General features: G+C 43.0%; 1 protein-coding gene across 2 annotated transcripts; it reads right to left on the bottom strand.

Annotated features, from left to right (window-relative positions):
* Positions 1–1,698: 1,698 nt before the first annotated feature.
* Positions 1,699–17,270, bottom strand: SIGLEC15 (sialic acid binding Ig like lectin 15). 2 transcript variants are annotated; one of them, XM_044292624.1, is made up of 5 exons: positions 17,194–17,270; positions 15,051–15,434; positions 8,348–8,719; positions 4,861–4,894; positions 1,699–2,111 (listed from the first exon to the last, which is right to left on the bottom strand). In XM_044292624.1, exons 1-5 carry the CDS (start codon positions 17,243–17,245, stop codon positions 2,063–2,065), a joined length of 891 nt encoding a protein of 296 aa, XP_044148559.1. In that variant the 5' UTR covers positions 17,246–17,270; the 3' UTR covers positions 1,699–2,062. The 2 variants fall into 2 exon arrangements, with proteins under 2 accessions (XP_044148559.1, XP_044148560.1); XM_044292625.1 differs by lacking the exon at positions 8,348–8,719.
* Between the last annotated feature and the right edge of the window lie 1,613 nt (positions 17,271–18,883).

Genomic DNA, 18,883 nt, shown 5'->3' with positions numbered 1-18,883 from the left:
ATAGAGAACCAATTTCAAAATTTCACTTTTTTGGCAGATTTTCATTTTAATAATTTTTTTCCAGTTACAAAGCAAAGGGTTAACAGCCAAACAAAACTCTATATTTATGGCCCTGATTCTGTAGTTTACAGAAACACCCCATATGTGGTCGTAAACTGGTGTACGGGCACACGGCAGGGAACAGAAGGAAAGGAATGTCATACGGTTTTTGGAAGGCAGATTTTGCTGGACTGGGTTTTTGACACCATGTCCCATTTGAAGCCCCCCTGATGCACCCCTAGAGTAGAAACTCCAAAAACGTGACCCCATTTTAGAAACTACAGGATAGGGTGGCAGTTTTTTTGGTACTAGTTTAGGGTACATATGATTTTTTGTTGATCTATATTACACTTTTTGTGAGGCAAGGTAAAAAGAAATAGCAGTTTTGGCACAGTTTTTTGTTGTTATTTACAACATTCATCTGACAGGTTAGATCATGTGGTATTTTCATAGAGCAGGTTGTGGATGCGGCAATACCTAATATGTATACTATTTTTTTATTTATGTAAGTTTTACACAATGATTTCATTTTTTAAACAAAAAAAAATCATGTTTTAGTGTCTCCATAGTCTAAGAGCCATAGTTTTTTCAGTTTTTAGGCGATTATCTTGGGTAGGGTATGATTTTTGCGGGATGAGATGATGGTTTAAATGGGACTATTTTGGGGTGCGTTTTAATTTTTTGTCGCTTGCTATTACACTTTTTATGATGTAAGGTGACATAAAATGGCTTTTTTTACACCTTTTTTTTTTTCTTTACGGTATTCACCTGAGGGGTTAGGTCATGTGATATTTTTATAGAGCATGTTATTACGGATGCGGCAATACCTAATATGTATACATTGTTTTTTATTTATGTCAGTTTTACACAATGATTTCATTTTTGAAACAAAAAAAATCATGTTTTAGTGTTTCCATAGTCTGAGAGCCATAGTTTTTTCAGTTTTTGGGAAATTATCTTGGGTAGGGTATGGTTTTTGCGGGATGAGATGACTATTTGATTGGCACTATTTTGGGGTGCGTAGGAATTTATGATCGCTTGCTATTACACTTTTTGTGATGTAAGGTGACAATAAATGGCTTTTTTTTACACCGTTTTTTTTTTTTATTTTTTACGGTGTTCAACTGAGAGGTTAGGTCATGTGATATTTTTATATTGCGGACGCAGTGATACCTAATATGTATACTTTTTTTATTTACTTAAGTTTTACACAATAACAGCTTTTTTTTTTTTTTTTTTAATTTTTTTTTTTTAAATTATAGTTTTTTGCGGGATGAGGTGACGGTTAGATTGGTACTATTTTGGTAGGCATATGCCTTTTTGATCTCTTGTTGTACTTTTTGTGATGTAAGGTGGCAAAAAAAATGGTTTATTTAGCACAGTTTTTATTTTTTACGGTGTTCATCTGAGGGGTTAGGTCATGTGATATGTTTATAGAGACGGTCGATACGGACGCGGTAATACTTAATATGTCTACGTCTTTTTCCCTATTTTTTTTCAATTTTTTTTAACTTTATTTGGGGGAAAGTTTTTTTTACTTGAAACTTTTAATTTTTGGGGGGGAAACTTTATTTTTTCAACTTTTTTTTCACTTTATTTTTTGTCCTACTTTGGGACTTCAACTTTTGGTGTCTGATCTTAAGAGATTAATGCTCGGGTTCTCCCATTGACTTCCTTTGTGCTTGGGTGTTCTGTAGAGCACACTAAATGGCACAACATAGAGACGTAAGAATAGATGCTCCAGAATGGTTATTACATGGGGAATGCATGAAGCTAATAAAACAGGCATGTCAGAAGAGGTGCCAGATCCTCTTTAACTTTTAATAAAATGCAGGGTTTTTTTGTTTACACATTCAGTAAAAATTTTATTTACCCAGAACACAAGAGGAAAACTACATTAAATTGGAAGCGTTGAATAATATGAGATAACTATAGTAAAGGAAAAGTTGATATCAAATACAATATACTGTATGCATAAGTCCAGGCTGGATCTTTAGAAATTGTTTCTCTTGACGCAAGGACATCACTGAGATCTCTGGTTGTAATTTTCATATGTGGACTCCTGTGTGTTCCTACAAGACAAGAAACATTTCTTGTAATCCTCATATGTAATAAAGTGATGTGCAGTACCTCAGAACAAGGTAACTGCAAAGGGTTAATTGTTGTATTGCTCTCTGGTTACAGAAGATGTTTTTATTTGCTGTATTTGCCTACTCAATAGTATTGTATGGATAAGCCAGGGTTAATCACCATGACCTACCCCCTTTAAGGTTGCTGGGAGATAGACCAGGGTCCACCCATGATTAGAGTAAGTTCCAGTCTAGTCTCCTCAGAGCTAGGCTGGTGTTCCAGAGAACCATAATCTGTGAGACTATAACAACTCAAGCCAGGAAACTAGAAGGTCCATAATCAGCAAGGCCGTGCACTGGAGTCAGTCAGCAAGGTACTGTGCACTTTTATAGCACAAAGAGATTTTGCTGCTGTGAGAGGGAACATTGATAACGCACCCTTCCACCCTTTTAGATGGTCTGGCCAGCTGTGTCTAAAACCTGCATCTCTCAGCTAGGAATTACAGAACCTATACTAAAAACCTCAAATGCATGCCTAAGGTTCTGCAGAGAGGCTTTGGAAAGACAGAGAGAAGAAGTACCACAACCTCCATCATTGCTATCCATTCAAACATTGCTATAGGAAAACAACTGCACTGCTGTTCACAGGAATTGTGCCTCGATACTGTTGGATGTACTACTACCCCTATTCTACACTTGAGTAAAAAGAGACCTATTTATTCTCACCAACTGGCCTGGTCACTGATACCATCACCATTCGCCGGCCATTGCACCTGCCTCTATACACTCCTGCCTCGCACCCTGCCAAAATACTGAACCACAAGGGCGACCAAACTACCGCCAGGCAGGAACCCCAACACCCGAGGGAAGAAAGGGGGCGCCCTCTTATCACTGGACGGCCCTAGCAGGGTATCGATGTGAGGATTGCCACTGTGATCCGTGTGTATAACCATCCTTGCCAGAGTAACTACCACTCTCATCCTCCACTTGCCTCTCCTGGGCTGCCACTGCAGATGTACAGCAGGAACAGCACCCACTACGATGTGAGATTTATCTGGGATTCGCATCATGAGTGTCTTCGAGGTTGGATCATATTCTGTGAAGGTCCTTGGGAAAACATGACTTTTTATTTGAAGGAGAGAAAAAAGTGATACTGTCCTAATTGTAGCTAAATAATGCAGCGAGCCCAGGAGGAGGAGAGGAGTGATAGTAGCAAGAATGGTGGTTGTAGTACTCGCTCACTCTGACGCTCCCCGGGTTATACAGTGATGGGAAGATGCACGTGTTCTTCCTTTCGGTGGTCTCTCTGGTTTTGGGCTCTCCTATCTGGTGTCAGACGAGGTGCCCTTGGGGTTGATGGTTTTGAGGTACAATGCAGGGTCCCTTGGTGTCAGTGCAGTGTAGCGGAGCAGGGATCAGGGAATAGGATGCAAAATCGCATAAGACCTGGGGGGGCTGCTGAAGATGTTCTGTGCCCACAGGGAAGTCAATCAAGCCTCGACTTCAGTTCTCAGCGTCTCCATCTTCTTGGCTCCAAAGCACTCATTTGTATACGAGACGAGCAGTGGTAAAAGGGGTTCAAACGAGGCCACCTCTAAGCACATGAGGAGCAGAATGGTCACTTGCCCCTGGTGGTTTAGGGGGGCAATCATTTTCCTTATATAGGGTACCCATCATTTTGTAATACATTTTAACATGTGACATATCAGAGGTTTTGATCAGTGGGGTCCTGGTGCTGAGACCACCACTGATCGCTAATCGTACGGGGTCATAGAAAGTCTAGGAGCACTTCTACCCCTTCATTTTAGTGTTCAGCACTGGGGCACCCACCGATCAAAGCTTCTGATATATCACTATGACTTGTCGAAAGCTTCATAAAAGTTATAGGAACCCTTTAGCAACCAGCGTCAGACAGCTGCTGCCAAGGCAGATACAGTTACCGATGCATCCAAAGAGGCACAGATACTCATGACAAGAATATGGGGGGGTCATTTATCAAACTGGTGTAAAGTAGAGCTGGCTTAGTTGCCCATAGCAACCAATCAGATGCATTTTGTACAGCTTCTTTGGAAAATGAAAGGAGGGATCTTATTGGTTGCTATGGGCAACTAAGCTAGTTCTACTTTACACCAGTTTGATAAATGACCCCCATAGTTTTGCTCTATACTAATCACTATTCCGAACGCACCGGTCTATAAGAAAGGCACAGCAACATCATACATTGTACACCTGTACGATCACAGAAAGGCCTCATGTACACGACCGTATGTATTTTGTGGTCCGCAAAAAACGAATCCGCAAAAAATACGGATGACGTCCGTATGCATTCCGTATTTTGTGGAACGGAACAGCCGGCCCCTAATAGAACAGTCCTATCCTTGTCCGTAATGTGGACAATAATAAGACATGTTCTATTTTTTTGCGGAACGGAAATACGGACATACGGAAACGGAATGCACATGGAGTAAATTCCGTTTTTTTGCAGACCCATTGAAATGAATGGTTCCGTATATAATCCGCAAAAAAAACCTGAACGGACGTGGAAAGAAAATACGTTCGTGTGCATGAGGCCTAAGGGTCCATTCACATGACCGTATTTCTGGGTCCGCATCCATTCTGCAATTTTGCGAAACGGGTGCGGACCCATTTATGTCAATGGGGCCGCAAAAGATGCAGACAGCATACCATGTGCTGTCCTCATCCGTAGCTCCGTTCCGCGGCCCCGCAAAAAATAAGAATAAATGCTACTTACCGTGAAGGGTCAGCAATAGACTTTGTATCATCAGCTTGATAGGGGAAAAATGAGAACAGAAAGGTTCAGTATGTTAGTTTCTAATGTGTGTATGTATAGCAGAGATGAATTTGTTATTTGGTGCAGCGTAGCATCTGGTCTACACCTTAGACACTTGAATAGGGAGAGCAACCAGCAAGAGCCACTGCTCCTTACAAGAGTTTACCAGTCTCTTGATATCTAGGTCATCAATGTCAGATTGGTGGGGATCTAACACCCATTAGGCCACGATCAACTGATTTCACCGGAAACAAAGCTGTAGTCAGAGCCAGAAGCAGAAAGCTCTGTCCCCTGTGCAGTGTATGTGCCGATCTACTGCAGCTCAACTCCCATTCACGTGAAGCCTTTTGCTTTCGGCTCTGTCCACTGCCGTGTTTCAGGTGCCAGCAGACGCTGAAATCAGCTGATTAATGGGGGTTCTGGGTGTCAGATCCCCACCAATCTAATATTGATGACCTATCCTATCATCAATATTGAAAGAATGGAAAACCCCTTTATTTCTGCTGATTGGAGGAGTCACTGGGTGATCATGAACTGGTCATCACTTGACAGTCCGATAAAATGTATCTAATGCGGCCCGTGTGCCGTCCACATTTTTGTGGATCCATCAGAAACGCAGAAGTGACAGAAGCCTAATACAGACCCCAGACCCTCTAAAATTAATGCAGCCTCCAGACCACTTAAGAAATGCTATGGACACCAACGGGGGCGTTTTTTTATGATTTTAACTTTACTCATTTTGGCCTAGAAATAATTTTTTTCATTTGGTCTTTATTAAAATTGTTCAGCCGTTTCTGATTTACAAGAGTTAAAAAAAAACAGCCCCTATGCAAGCTGTGACTTGGTTTTCTTGTCTGCTGACAGCTCATGTGTACCTCTTATCTCTGATCTCCTGACCGCATAAACACAAGCCATATTCTTATCAGTTGAATAAGAATTGAGCTATAATCAGTGCTGATGAGGTCAGGAGGTTTGAGATAGGTGAGAAAAGTCTAAGAAACAGAACCGACAGCCTGCAAACAGACTGATTTTGAACCCTTGTATCTCAGAAACGGCTGAACATTTTTAATAAAGAACAAAAATGAAAATCTCTGCCCAAAATGAGTTAAATGCAGTCATAAAAATAAAATGCCCCCGGAAGTGTACATAGCCTTTACCCATAACTAGTACAGAACCCAGACCAGACGCTGCAGACCTATATGATCCCATGTTCTGTGAACCTCCTGGACATTCCCGAAGAGTTTACAAGTATGTGTAGAACAGATTCCATCCATTCATCTACAGATGGAGTCAACTAAATAGTGGTAATGAATCAGTAAAAAATAAATGTTGACATTGTGCCATCTAGTGGCTGGATTCTAAGTAGACCTGAGTGAAATTACATCTATGGTGGAAAAATGCAGGGTCCATTGTTGCCGAAGAGCGTAACGTCATTGTGGACAGAAACATTACTGCAGTCTACAGCATTATGTCACTGTGAACACAGCTCAGATTGCACTGGTGTGAAGGATATCAGCATCGGAGAGTGGAGAGCTTTGTCACATTTTTGAAACTGGTAGAAAAGTGCATTTTTCATATTGGCCACTAGATGTCACTTGCAATAGCCAAGACTTTCCATCCAGTCTCTAGACTAGGGATCAGCAACCTCTGGCACTCCAGCTGTTTTGAAACTACAACTCCTTTTCACTTCTGTGGGAGTTACAAGAACAGTCAAAAAAGTGTGCAGCTGGAGTGCCGAAGGTTGCTGTTCCCTGCTCTAGACTGTTCTGGTCCCCTGACTGTCATTTTAGGGACTAAATGGTTTTTATGTAGTAAGAGTTCCCCTTTTAATGCTGCACTATTTAAAAAAAACTGTAAATTTCTTCTTGGTACATTTCACATTTGTTTGGGTTTGCTAGAATGCAGACTTTTCCTGAATATTCCCTGTATCTAGCCTATACCTTACAATGAAGACAGTACAGAGGCAGAGGATTGCCCACAACAGTCATCCCAGGCGCCATTTCAGTCAAGTTAAAATTAAAAATGGTTCCCGACTCCAGAACGCTGACCCCAAATTTAGACCCTATGCCCAAAAGTTTAGACCCCAGACCAGACAGCATAATTCAGACACCAAATTTTAGACTCTAAAAATGAAATCTTGTACCATATTCCAAAATTCAGACCTCAGACCAGATCTTAGCAGAGCCCAGAACCAAAGAGTCAGGAGCACGGAGAGGTAATTTCAGGGGTTATCCAGTTTTTTTTTTTAACTTAAAGGGGTTCTCCGGGAATTAAGAAAATGAAAATACATAACGGTAATTATTACTTTATTATAAATATATTCTCAAATACCTTTCATATTTATAATGGCTCAATTTGTCTGGAGAGCAATAATCAGGGGAAATAAAATGGCCGCCATCCCATTAGTTCACACAATACCTGTCCTAATCTCACATGAGGACAAGTTACTTTACAACACTGAGATAAAGAGCCGCCTCATCCTCCTCATCCTCCTCTCTACTTGTCAGGGATTATAATCCTGAATATAGCTGATAAGAACTTTATCTGAATCTCTGGTGAATTTAGTTCATGAGGAGACATGAAGTACAGAGAGGACTGATAGGACAGACTGTGGTAATGGAGACTGTATACAAGTGCTGCTGCTCATTAGCCACACCTCACCTCCTCTCATGTCTCCTCATCTTCTCCATTCCCACAGAGATTCACCTGTATTCAGGACCATGATTCCTGACAAGCAGAGCAGAGAGGAGGAGGAGGCAGCACTATGGCTCATTGTGGTGAAGTAACTTGTCCTCCTGTGTGATTAGGACAGGTTTTGTGTGTACTGATAGGATGGCGGCCATTTTATTTCTCCTAATGATTGCTGCCTAGACAAAACAAACCATTCTAAGTAATGAAAGGTATTTGTGAATATATTTATTATAAAATAATATTTAAGTATTTTCATTTTTTGAATTCCTGGAGAACCCCTTTAAAGGAGTTTTCTTAGACTTTAATACTGATGACCTAGCCTCTGGACACCCGCCAATCAGCTGTTTGAGAAGGCACTAACATACCTGTGAGCGCCATGGCCTTCTCTCCGTCACTTGGCCTAGGCGCAGCTCAGCCCCATAGAAGGGAATGGAGCTTAATGTAATACCAACCACAGCCACTATACAATGTACGGCGCTTGTGCTTGGTAAGCAGGGAGAAGGCAGTGGTGGTGCCTTCTCAAACAGCTGAACGGCAGGGGTCCCGGGTATCAGATACTGATGACCTATCCAGATGACCGATCATCAGTTATAGAATTCTGCAAAACCCTTTTAATCTCCCATCGCCTCTTTTATCTGCCGCTGCATTTATGGGCCAGTGCCCAGAACAAAACGTTAAAGAGATTCTCCTTAAAAAAATAGGGACAAAGAAGGCAAAATCAGGACTGTTTGCAACTGTTAATAAAGCACAGGCTTACCTCTGCTGTAATAGCTGACTGCCCCAAACATCAGGAACAGCAGTAGCAGTTTGGCTCCAAGTGCAGCACATAATATAGTGTACCCCATTCTGCTGCTGCCCTCTGCTGTAAATTTATAGAAGTACACGGATCCTTCTACTTTTCCATGACTGTTTGTTGCCACACACGTGTATTTCCCATCATGCCTCAGGTGGTGCAGTTCTGTGGTTCGTTGATGCTTTAAGATGGGACTGGTAAGAAACGGATCTTCATGATTATTTATAGGGTCAGTCCAGAACAAAGATGGTACTGGTTCCCCTTCAGCTGTACAGACCGCGTGGTACCCCAGAGCTTTATCAAATGCCACCGAGATGTTAACAATCCTAGGAGCAGCTGGAAATATACATATATCACTTATATAACACAACATGCTGTAGTATAATGTAGTGCAATATTAATCCTTTATCCTACGTTTTTTTTACACCTCCACACACCTATATGTATATATAAAACAAAGCAGAGGCTATGCATTTCAGTGATAGCTTCAAAGCTGCTAAAAATGGCTGTTGTAACTTATCTGCTGTACCCCAGACCAGGGAGACTTACTATTGTAAATGGTTTGTACTGTAATGTCATGCTATACATTTTGTTCACCAGCAGATGGGGTACAGTTGGCAGTGTTTGGCAACAGGAATTGGACACACCCTCCCATTCCTCCCCTTTTGGTAGCAGTGGGCTGGTCCGACTTCCTTCCAAGAGAGGTGAAGAGAGTGAGGATTAAGGGAACATGCGATCCAGCTACCGCTCTTTCAGGCCATGAAGGCCACAGGATCATCTAGGAGGACCATTGCCCCAGAGAACCTGCAGCGGCGTATTGGTGTCAGAGTGATCAGGCAATCAAGCTTTACAGACTCTGCTGCAAGGTGAGCAGAAACAAGTTAAGACACCACCACCGCAGTTCAGAAAAGGCATAGCTAGGAGCCTGCATCAGCCTCTGGTGCCAGAATACAGCTGTAGGGAAGGGAATTAGGAGAGAGACATTGTCATCTGGCAAACTTCCAAGTGTCATCTTCTGCCACATTGCCAGCCACCATACCCCATAATATGGGATGAGAAATTGCACTTTGTACAAACTGCTGCTTGATGTGCTGATATTAGTTTTTTGTAAAGAAATACGTTCTTTGTTCTGTAATCTCTGCCAGGTTCCTTCACATCAATTATTTACTGCGCCAAACCCCAGGGAGCGACGGTCTGAGGAACTACACTGTGACACAACACAACATTTCATCAGGGCCACTACGACTCCCATCCTCTGCACTGGCTCCTCAGGGGCTCAAAGTATATCTACTTTCTGGGCAGGGCCGTCTTTAATATTGATTGGACCCTGGGCAAAAATTTACTTGGGCCCCCTGGATCCCGACTTCCCACACCCTAGCAGCATGCAATAACGCCCTCCACCACAACACACACACACACACAAAGCCACACTCCTAGTAGAGTACAGTGAATTGCTGTAAATACATACAGTTGTGAAGACTCCAGCAGACTCAGGATCAGTGCTCTGGGCTCAGGGCTGTAAGTGGGCACTGCTCTGCAGTTCAGGAAGGAGACCGGGGCTCGGCTCACCCTAGCGTTACAGTACACCCCAGCACCCCACAGTATGCAGTATAGCACCCTAAAGGTATACAGCACCCCACAGTATGCAGTATAACACCCTATAGCAGTGATGGCTAACCTTGGCACTCCAGCTGTGGTAAAACTACAACTCCCAAGAGAACTCTATAGAAATAAATGGAGCATGCTGGGAGTCGTAGTTCCACCACAGCGTGAGTGCCAAGGTTAGCCATGACTGCCCTATAGTATACACCACCCCAAAGTATGCAATATAGCACCCTATAGTATGCAGCACCCCACATTATGCAGTATAGCACCCTATAGTATACAGCACCCCACAGTATGCAGTAAAGCACCCTATAGTATACAGCACCCCACAGTATGCAGTATAGCCCCCTATAGTATACAGCACCCCACAGTATGCAGTATAGCACCCTATAGTATACAGCACCCCACAGTATGCAGTATAGCACCCTATAGTATACAGCACCCCACAGTATGCAGTATAGCACCCTATAGTATATAGTACCCCACAGTATGCAATATATAGTATAGCACCCCACAGTATACAACGCCCCACAGTATGCAATAAATAGTATAACACCCCACAGTATGCAGTATAGCAACCTATAGCATAGAGTATACCACCTCACAGTATACAGTAAAGCAGTATAGGACCCCACAGTATACAGCACCCCACAGTATACAGTAGAGCAGTATAGGACCCCACACTATACAGCACCCCACAGTATACAGTAGAGCAGTATAGCACTCCACAATATACAGCACCCCACAGTATACAGTAGAGCAGTACAGCACCCCACACTATACAGCACCCCACAGTATACAGTAGAGCAGTATAGCACTCCACAGTATACAGCACCCCACAGTATACGGCACCCCATAGTATACAGTAGAGCAGTATAGCACCACACACTATACAGCACCCCACTATACAGTAGCTTACAGTATATTAGCATAACAGCCCCTGTCACCTCTTCCTGATGTAATCTTCACAAAAAAAAAAGCTCCACAATTATGGCAAACTTCTCCTGCAGCAAAACTCCTGGTTGAGAAAGAAAGGACCTTTGATTACCTCATAGCCATGTGACCAGTGCTATTGCTATGTTACTGGTCACATGGTGATGATGTCATCTAAGGTCCTTTCTCCTAAGAGAATCACAGCTCTCACAGTTCGCTGCCTGGAGTGCCCCCAAGCAGGCAGGCATGGCAGCACCCCTCTGTGTAGCTGACAACCTGACACCCGGGGCGGACTGCCCCCCCCCAACACGCCACTCGATGTTATCGAATTTGTGGGCAGTGGCCAGCGGGGCTCAAGAGGTAGCTGCCTTGGGCCCCCCAGGAGCAGCTGGGCCTGGGGCAGCTGCCCCTTTTGCCCCGCGTTAAAGACAGCCCTGTTTTGGGGCTACCTAAAGAGTTTGACGAAGTCATGAACATTATCCTGCTTACCACTCTTCTTGTTAGTAAATTCGAGGACATTTAAGCCCTGCTGCCATGGTTGCGCCAAACCAGCCGGAAACACCCATTTCTAGAAGGGACTTATCCAAGCCATGCTGCTTTTTGGCCTAGCAAAGCCCAAGTTTGCCGAGATGGTCTCTGAAAGTTAGGAAGTTAGGAACTGTCCTCCAAATGTGGGAATGTGGGCAATTATGCATTATGTAGGAAGCATGCTTTTGGAAAAAGACATTCCTCAATGCTTTTTTAGCTGTGATATCAACATATACAGGTCCTTCTCAAAAAATTAGCATATTGTGATAAAGTTCATTATTTTCTGTAATGTACTGAAAAACATTAGACTTTCATATATTTTAGATTCATTACACACCAACTGAAGTAGTTCAAGCCTTTTATTGTTTTAATATTGATGATTTTGGCATACAGCTGATGAAAACCCAAAATTCCTATCTCAAAAAATTAGCATATCATGAAAAGGTTCTCTAAACGAGCTATTAACCTAATCATCTGAATCAACTAATTAACTCTAATTAACTCTAAACACCTGCAAAAGATTCCTGAGGCTTTTAAAAACTCCCAGCCTGGTTCATTACTCAAAACCGCAATCATGGGTAAGACTGCCGACCTGACTGCTGTCCAGAAGGCCATCATTGACACCCTCAAGCAAGAGGGTAAGACACAGAAAGAAATTTAAATAGGCTGTTCCCAGAGTGCTGTATCAAGGCACCTCAGTGGGAAGTCTGTGGGAAGGAAAAAGTGTGGCAGAAAACCCTCTACAACGAGAAGAGGTGACCGGACCCTAAGGAAGATTGTGGAGAAGGACCAATTCCAGACCTTGGGGGACCTGCGGAAGCAGTGGACTGAGTCTGGAGTAGAAACATCCAGAGCCACCGTGTACAGGAGTGTGCAGGAAATGGGCTACAGGTGCCGCATTCCCCAGGTCAAGCCACTTTTGAACCAGAAACAGCGGCAGAAGCGCCTGACCTTGGCTACAGAGAAGCAGCACTGGACTGTTGCATGTCATTCGGAAATCAAGGTGCCAGAGTCTGGAGGAAGACTAGGGAGAGGGAAATGCCAAAATGCCTGAAGTCCAGTGTCAAGTACCCACAGTCAGTGATGGTCTGGGGTGCCATGTCAGCTGTTGGTGTTGGTCCACTGTGTTTTATCAAGGGCAGGGTCAATGCAGCTAGCTATCAGGAGATTTTGGAGCACTTCATGCTTCCATCTGCTGAAAAGCTTTATGGAGATGAAGATTTCATTTTTCAGCACGACCTGGCACCTGCTCACAGTGCCAAAACCCTGGTAAATGGTTTACTGACCATGGTATTACTGTGCTCAATTGGCCTGCCAACTCTCCTGACCTGAACCCCATAGAGAATCTGTGGGATATTGGAAAAAGAAAGTTGAGAGACGCATGACCCAACACTCTGGATGAGCTTAAGGCCGCTATCGAAGCATCCTGGACCTCCATAACACCTCAGCAGTGCCACAGGCTGATTGCCTTAATGCCACGCCGCATTGAAGCAGTCATTTCTGCAAAAGGATTCCCGACCAAGTATTGAGTGCATAACTGAACATAATTATTTGAAGGTTGACTTTTTTTGTATTAAAAACACTTTTCTTTTATTGGTCGGATGAAATATGCTAATTTTTTGAGATAGGAAATTTGGGTTTTCATGAGCTGTATGCCAAAATCATCAATATTAAAACAATAAAAGGCTTGAACTACTTCAGTTGGTGTGTAATGAATCTAAAATATATGAAAGTCTAATGTTTATCAGTACATTACAGAAAATAATGAACTTTATCACAATATGCTAATTTTTTGAGAAGGACCTGTAACAGATGAGCTCTTCTCACTGGAGTACATGGGATCATACTATGCTTTAGTAATGATTCTACAGGCAGGGGTTGTCACTTTTTAGCTGCAGCCAGCAGTTTTTTGTCCCATCTCTTCCATCAACACTGGCTGATGAGACAGTAACCCAGGAAACAAAGGATCTGGCATAATAGCAGGCATTGATGAACGGTCAGGCTATAATACCAGCTAATCCTACTAAAATAGCCTTGTCTGCAACTTTTCTAATTGAAATGCCAAACTAAAGTTCATTCATGAGGCAATATTGCGGGCCTATCAGGAGGAGCTCTTGGATGAGGGATAAAGACACATCTAGATCCATCTGAAAATGACAGTCGTGTCATGAGACATAAATCAATGATGTGGTGGTGGCCCAAGGCCAAGATGCAAGCAGTCAAGACACCTTGCCAGTGTGGCAGTTAGTGGTGGCCTCCAAATAGTGGTACCATCTATGATACTGGGAAAGAAAGATACTACCACTCTTATCAACATCTCTGAACCATGCCACTATGGCATCTGGCCAAGTTAGCCATGGAGCCTCAAGGACATTTTACATGGACATTGTTGGCCAAATGAATGTTTAAAGAGATGCTTATTCCCAATTATTTCCCAATGTAAAAGTGTCTGTGATCAGCCGACGAGAAACAAAATGCTCGTTTGTCAACCGATTGCATCTTTTATGTGGCAGTTAAACTAAAAGTTTTTTGGCAAAAAATTTCTACATAATAATAATGCAAATGAACAGATTATAAATTCTGAACCATGGTAAGTTCGGCTCTGACCCCCGACAATTGACCAGTGCAAAAGCACGTTTTATCGAGCACTGATGGATTTGCAGTGTGATTGATCGGCAATCGTTGTGGCCAGTTATATCTTGCATGTAAAAGGAGCCTTAGCTTAGAGGGTGACTCCCAGCTATGCCCACAATATATACTCATTAGGCGGAGTCCATTGATGGAAGGAAGTAACGTTACAAATATCTCAACCGACAAGACTCGCTCTGATCCTCTCAACTCATACAATCTCATAGACGGCTATCATTAGGGTATTGTGAAGAGGGTCTGCGCCCACCGCTGTCCTGATTCACTTGGTGAGTACAGATGCCACGCTGCATACCACAACCTTCCTCCACGTGTTACTGATTGATACAGCCTCTGCCTGCTCGTGTCCCAGGTATGGCATGCGCACTGACTCAGCTTTTTAAAGGGCCAGAGGGCACAAAGCTAAAATGTTCCCCATCTAATCGCTGGAGATTTAGGGCTATTTTAGGCAGCCTCCCAAAGGGGAGGGTGCCTGACCATTAGGTGCCTAGTCACTAGTGAATAAGTTAAGGTGTTAATTGCTGTCTGACTACACATGTACTGAATCCCTGCCAGACTACTGAAGTTTCTCTAAATCTCCTGTCCTGACCTATTGCCTGTGTACAGTTTTGCCTTATCGTCTGTCTTGACCTTGGACTGTTTTTCAGATACGCGTTAACCCTACCTGCCCTGACTTTCTATTGTTTGACCAAGTTTTGCCTGATCGCTTGGTGCTTTACACCAGAATCTCTGACCCCTGCTGGTTAGCTGCCAACTACACCAGTACTACTACAGGAGGTAGCGACCTGGTTGGCTCCCTTCAGCAAAGTCCAGATCCGTGTATAGGGATTAAAGGGTGAATACCAGCGGACAACATCCTTAGGTTTAGCTCAAAGCCAAACTGGTTAGTTTGCACAGTGGGTCCACACTTACTGGTTCTAACATAAGGTTGGAGAATGTGAACTTCTTTTCTTACCAGTTAAATGCAGCCAAGTACCGGATTTAGTTTCATATTTGTCATGTCTATCGCTGGACAGCTCCACCCGGCAGTAGTATCTATTACTATCCTCCCACGTCAGGTTCTTAATGCTGATGGAGATGTTGTTGTTATGAAGGTTCCCAATCAAACTGAACTTGTTCATGTAGTTGATGGTAGTTTTACAAGGTTCCCTGAAGCTGTCGCTCACACACTTGAAGACCACCGTGCCATTGTAAGGATGTTTGATTCTCCATATGACTGTTAACCCACTGTCATGGCTCTTGTGAGGGTGACTGAACAGACAGGGCAGAGAGGCTATTTTACCAACCTCACCCGTAACATCTTTGGAAACTTGTAAAGACCAAGAATTTCCAACTGCACCTGAAATAAAGCAAAAAATAATTTACAGAAGCAACAAAAGCTTAAAAAGCAATAGATTAATTAATGAGATAACCCCATTTGGATTAAAAACACTTTTGATACATGGCTGTGGGAAGACACAAGTTTCCAGACAGTTCCTCTACAGTAGCTATCCATTGGTGATTCTACAAGAGGAGTGCCCACCGTTGGTGGTGGTGTTAAGCTATGGAGTAGATGTCCTTTTGCACAAGTATTGTGGCAGCACTCATTCAGAGGCACAGTCCTTTTAACTATATATAGTCCATTCTGTAGTCCCAAGGGGGACCTCCCTGCTGCAGGGGCAATGTAAGGCCAACAGACCACCAGATGTCCAGCTTGGGGGCTCAACTCACTTGCAGTTCTTACAGACGCCTGGGGCATTACTCTTCCACTGCTTGAGTGTTTTCAAGAGGCTAATGCACAGGTCAGAGTACTGTCTTCTCTTTGGATTCGCGACATTAACCCTTAGTGCTTCTCTGCTGGGGACCCAGATTCTCTCACCAGGATCATTGCTGTAACCATTACATCAGAATTCCCTTTCATAAGCTATCCGTTTTCATTGTAGCTGTCTCACTTCACTGCAGCCATCATTGTGGACATTACCTGCACTCATGGCCATCTTTGAGTCACCCCAGCTGTAGTGACAACTGCCATTGCTCTCTGGCAGGGGATGTACACTTCATAACACCCCTGCTCTACTTTCATGCAGAAGGCATTCTTTACTTGCTACAGCAGGCCTTTACCCAGTGCTCACCCCCAGCAGATGTGCCTCTTCTCCCTAAGGCGGCTGCTACAGTCCTTATATACATGTTTACTCCTCACTACTGACATAACACAAATGGACTGGCTTATTTCTCAGCTCTACTTTCTCCATATAGGAATGCAGGGTCAACATATCTTGTGTTAATGCGCCTGATGGTGCTTTATAGTCTATTAAAGTTAATGTAATTGGCTTCTCTTTCTGGCATATTACACTACAGCGGCTCCTCCACCACCTTACAACTCTTTTTCAAGGGTGGTCTATTTTGGCTAACAGAAGTGGATAAAGGTGACCCCACCTCCAGGATGCCCATCATTTGAATAGGGGTTGCATTCATCAGACAATGCCTTGAACATCAGTAGTATAGTAAACATAAAAAAAAACATTATGAGCAAGAATTGAAGAATATACAGTTTTACTAAACTACTACCCCAATGTGCAGTACCCCTGAAAAACTACTGGAAATGGTTAATTAACAGAGTTATTGCACTGTTATTAAGTTAAGTTAAATGTTGTGCTTTATTGTATTTTTTACTCAGTGGTAATGTGTAAAGCAACGAAAATGTTAAACATTAATGGGGTCATTTATCAAACTGGTGTAAAGTAGAACTGGTTTAGTTGCCCATAGCAACCAATCAGATTCCACCCTTCATTTTTCACAGCTCCTTTGGAAAATGAAAGGTGGAATCTGATTGGTTGCTATGGGCAACTCAGCCAGTTCTTCTTTACACCAGTTTGATAAATCTCCCCCTAAGTGTATAACAATCTGGAAAAAATTGTGAATGATAATCAGGATATTGTGTCTTTATAATTGGAGCAAAGTTGTTTTCTTTAAAAAATAAAGCTTTGCTTCAATCAGTGCAGTTATAATATGTGACCCTGACGCCTCCTTTGTGAAAAAAAAAAAACCATGTGGTGGGAGCAGGAGAAGGGGGTGTTCTCCCTCAAGCGCTCATTTAACCATTGCATATAAATACTCACTGTTACATGGAAGACATAGGTAACTGCCAAATAAGAGGAGTAATACTCTCATCTTCTTCACTGATCAGACCTCTATGCGAGCTGAGAAGTTTTAAGAAAAAGGGAAGCGAGGATGATGGTGAACATGTGACCCTGCTGAAGAACTCGATGTGTTTAGGCGGAATACAGGAATTTTCCACTTAATCATACAGTATGTTCCTCAGGAAGATGCTACAAATAAAGTGTCTTATAGATGATGATGATAATGTTAGTAAAGATATCACCCTTCACTCAGATTTTTTAAACACATTGATGCCCATGTTGGAGACCACAATATGGTCCCTTTGACAATTTTCTACTTGTACTGTATGCATCACGTATTTTACATTGTGTGGTTCAGGGGTTAATGCTTACATTCCCGTTGTGCTCCTGATGATCTAGAGTGGTTTGCCAGGTAATGCCCAGAACGTCTTGTAGTATAGGGTGATGAACTGGTAAAGGGTTTTTCAGGAGAATAGCTCAACAATGTCTTATTTGTGAAGGTCCAATCCTCGGCACAGATTTCTTCATTCGCATCGATCAATGTGGATGAAAAAATCTCTGCCAAAAAAAAAAAAAGGAGGGGAAAGGCGTCTGCCAGGACATAGGAGCTCCGCCCAACATCCCAACATCCATACCCACTTAGCTCGTATGCCCTGGCAAACCAGATTTCTCCATTCACATCAATCGATGTGGATGAATAAATCATTGCCGGGATTTTTATTTTATTTTTACATACAAAGTGTTTGCCAAAGCATAGGAACACCGCCGCCTCCTCAGCTAATATGCCTTGGCAAACGTATCTTTTACTGCAGAGGAGAAATCTCGTCTTGCAGCGCCGCATACACCGACTTGCGTGTAATCTGACTGCAGCGCAATGCTTCTGTCAGAATGCACATCAGTGCTGCAGCTAGTCGATCGGTTGGTCCACCTGGAAGGTAAAAAAACAAAAAAACAAGCCGCAACGCAATAATTTTATTAACTTTGGAACAGAACATATAAACTTTAACTTTTTGAACTGAACATTAACCTTTTTGCTTACTGGTGTTTTTTTTTTTTTTTTATCTTTATAGAACAAACCTCTCCTTCCCCATGGGTCAATGTGCAAAGCGCAAATCGCCCAAAGATGTGGCGAAGTGCGTTATGCACTTTGTCCAAGGTGAAAGGAGACGTTTGCAGCAGCTCTGTGTGAATGGGCCCTATGCTAGGTGTACCTGTGTGTGGTACTTCCGGAAACACTCCCCTAAGCATAGGGCAGGGTGGTCAGGACAGAAATAGCGGGTGTCACGCCTTATTCCACTCCTGCTACAAACACAACATCTTTTTCGGGGTGACGGTTGGGTTGAGGTACCGGCAACGACATTGGGGAAATGTCGCTCGTGTCGACGGCTAACTACACTGGTGGATGGGGCCACGGAACCTCCTGGGTACAGGAGGTTCTCGATGATCTCTTCCTGAAATTTGAGGAAGGATCGTGTTCTCCCAGCCTTACTGTAGAGAACAAAACTATTATACAGAGCCAATTGAATCAAATATACAGACACCTTATACCAGCGTCTGGTTCTGCGGGAAACTAAATACGGAGACAACATCTGGTCATTGAAGTCCACCCCTCCCATGTGAAGGTTATAGTCGTGGACTGAGAGGGGCTTTTCAATGACACGGGTTGCTC

This window comes from Bufo gargarizans, chromosome 1, assembly GCF_014858855.1.
Source record: "Bufo gargarizans isolate SCDJY-AF-19 chromosome 1, ASM1485885v1, whole genome shotgun sequence".
Lineage (NCBI taxonomy): Eukaryota > Metazoa > Chordata > Amphibia > Anura > Bufonidae > Bufo > Bufo gargarizans.
This window is presented reverse-complemented; position numbering and strand designations above follow the sequence as displayed.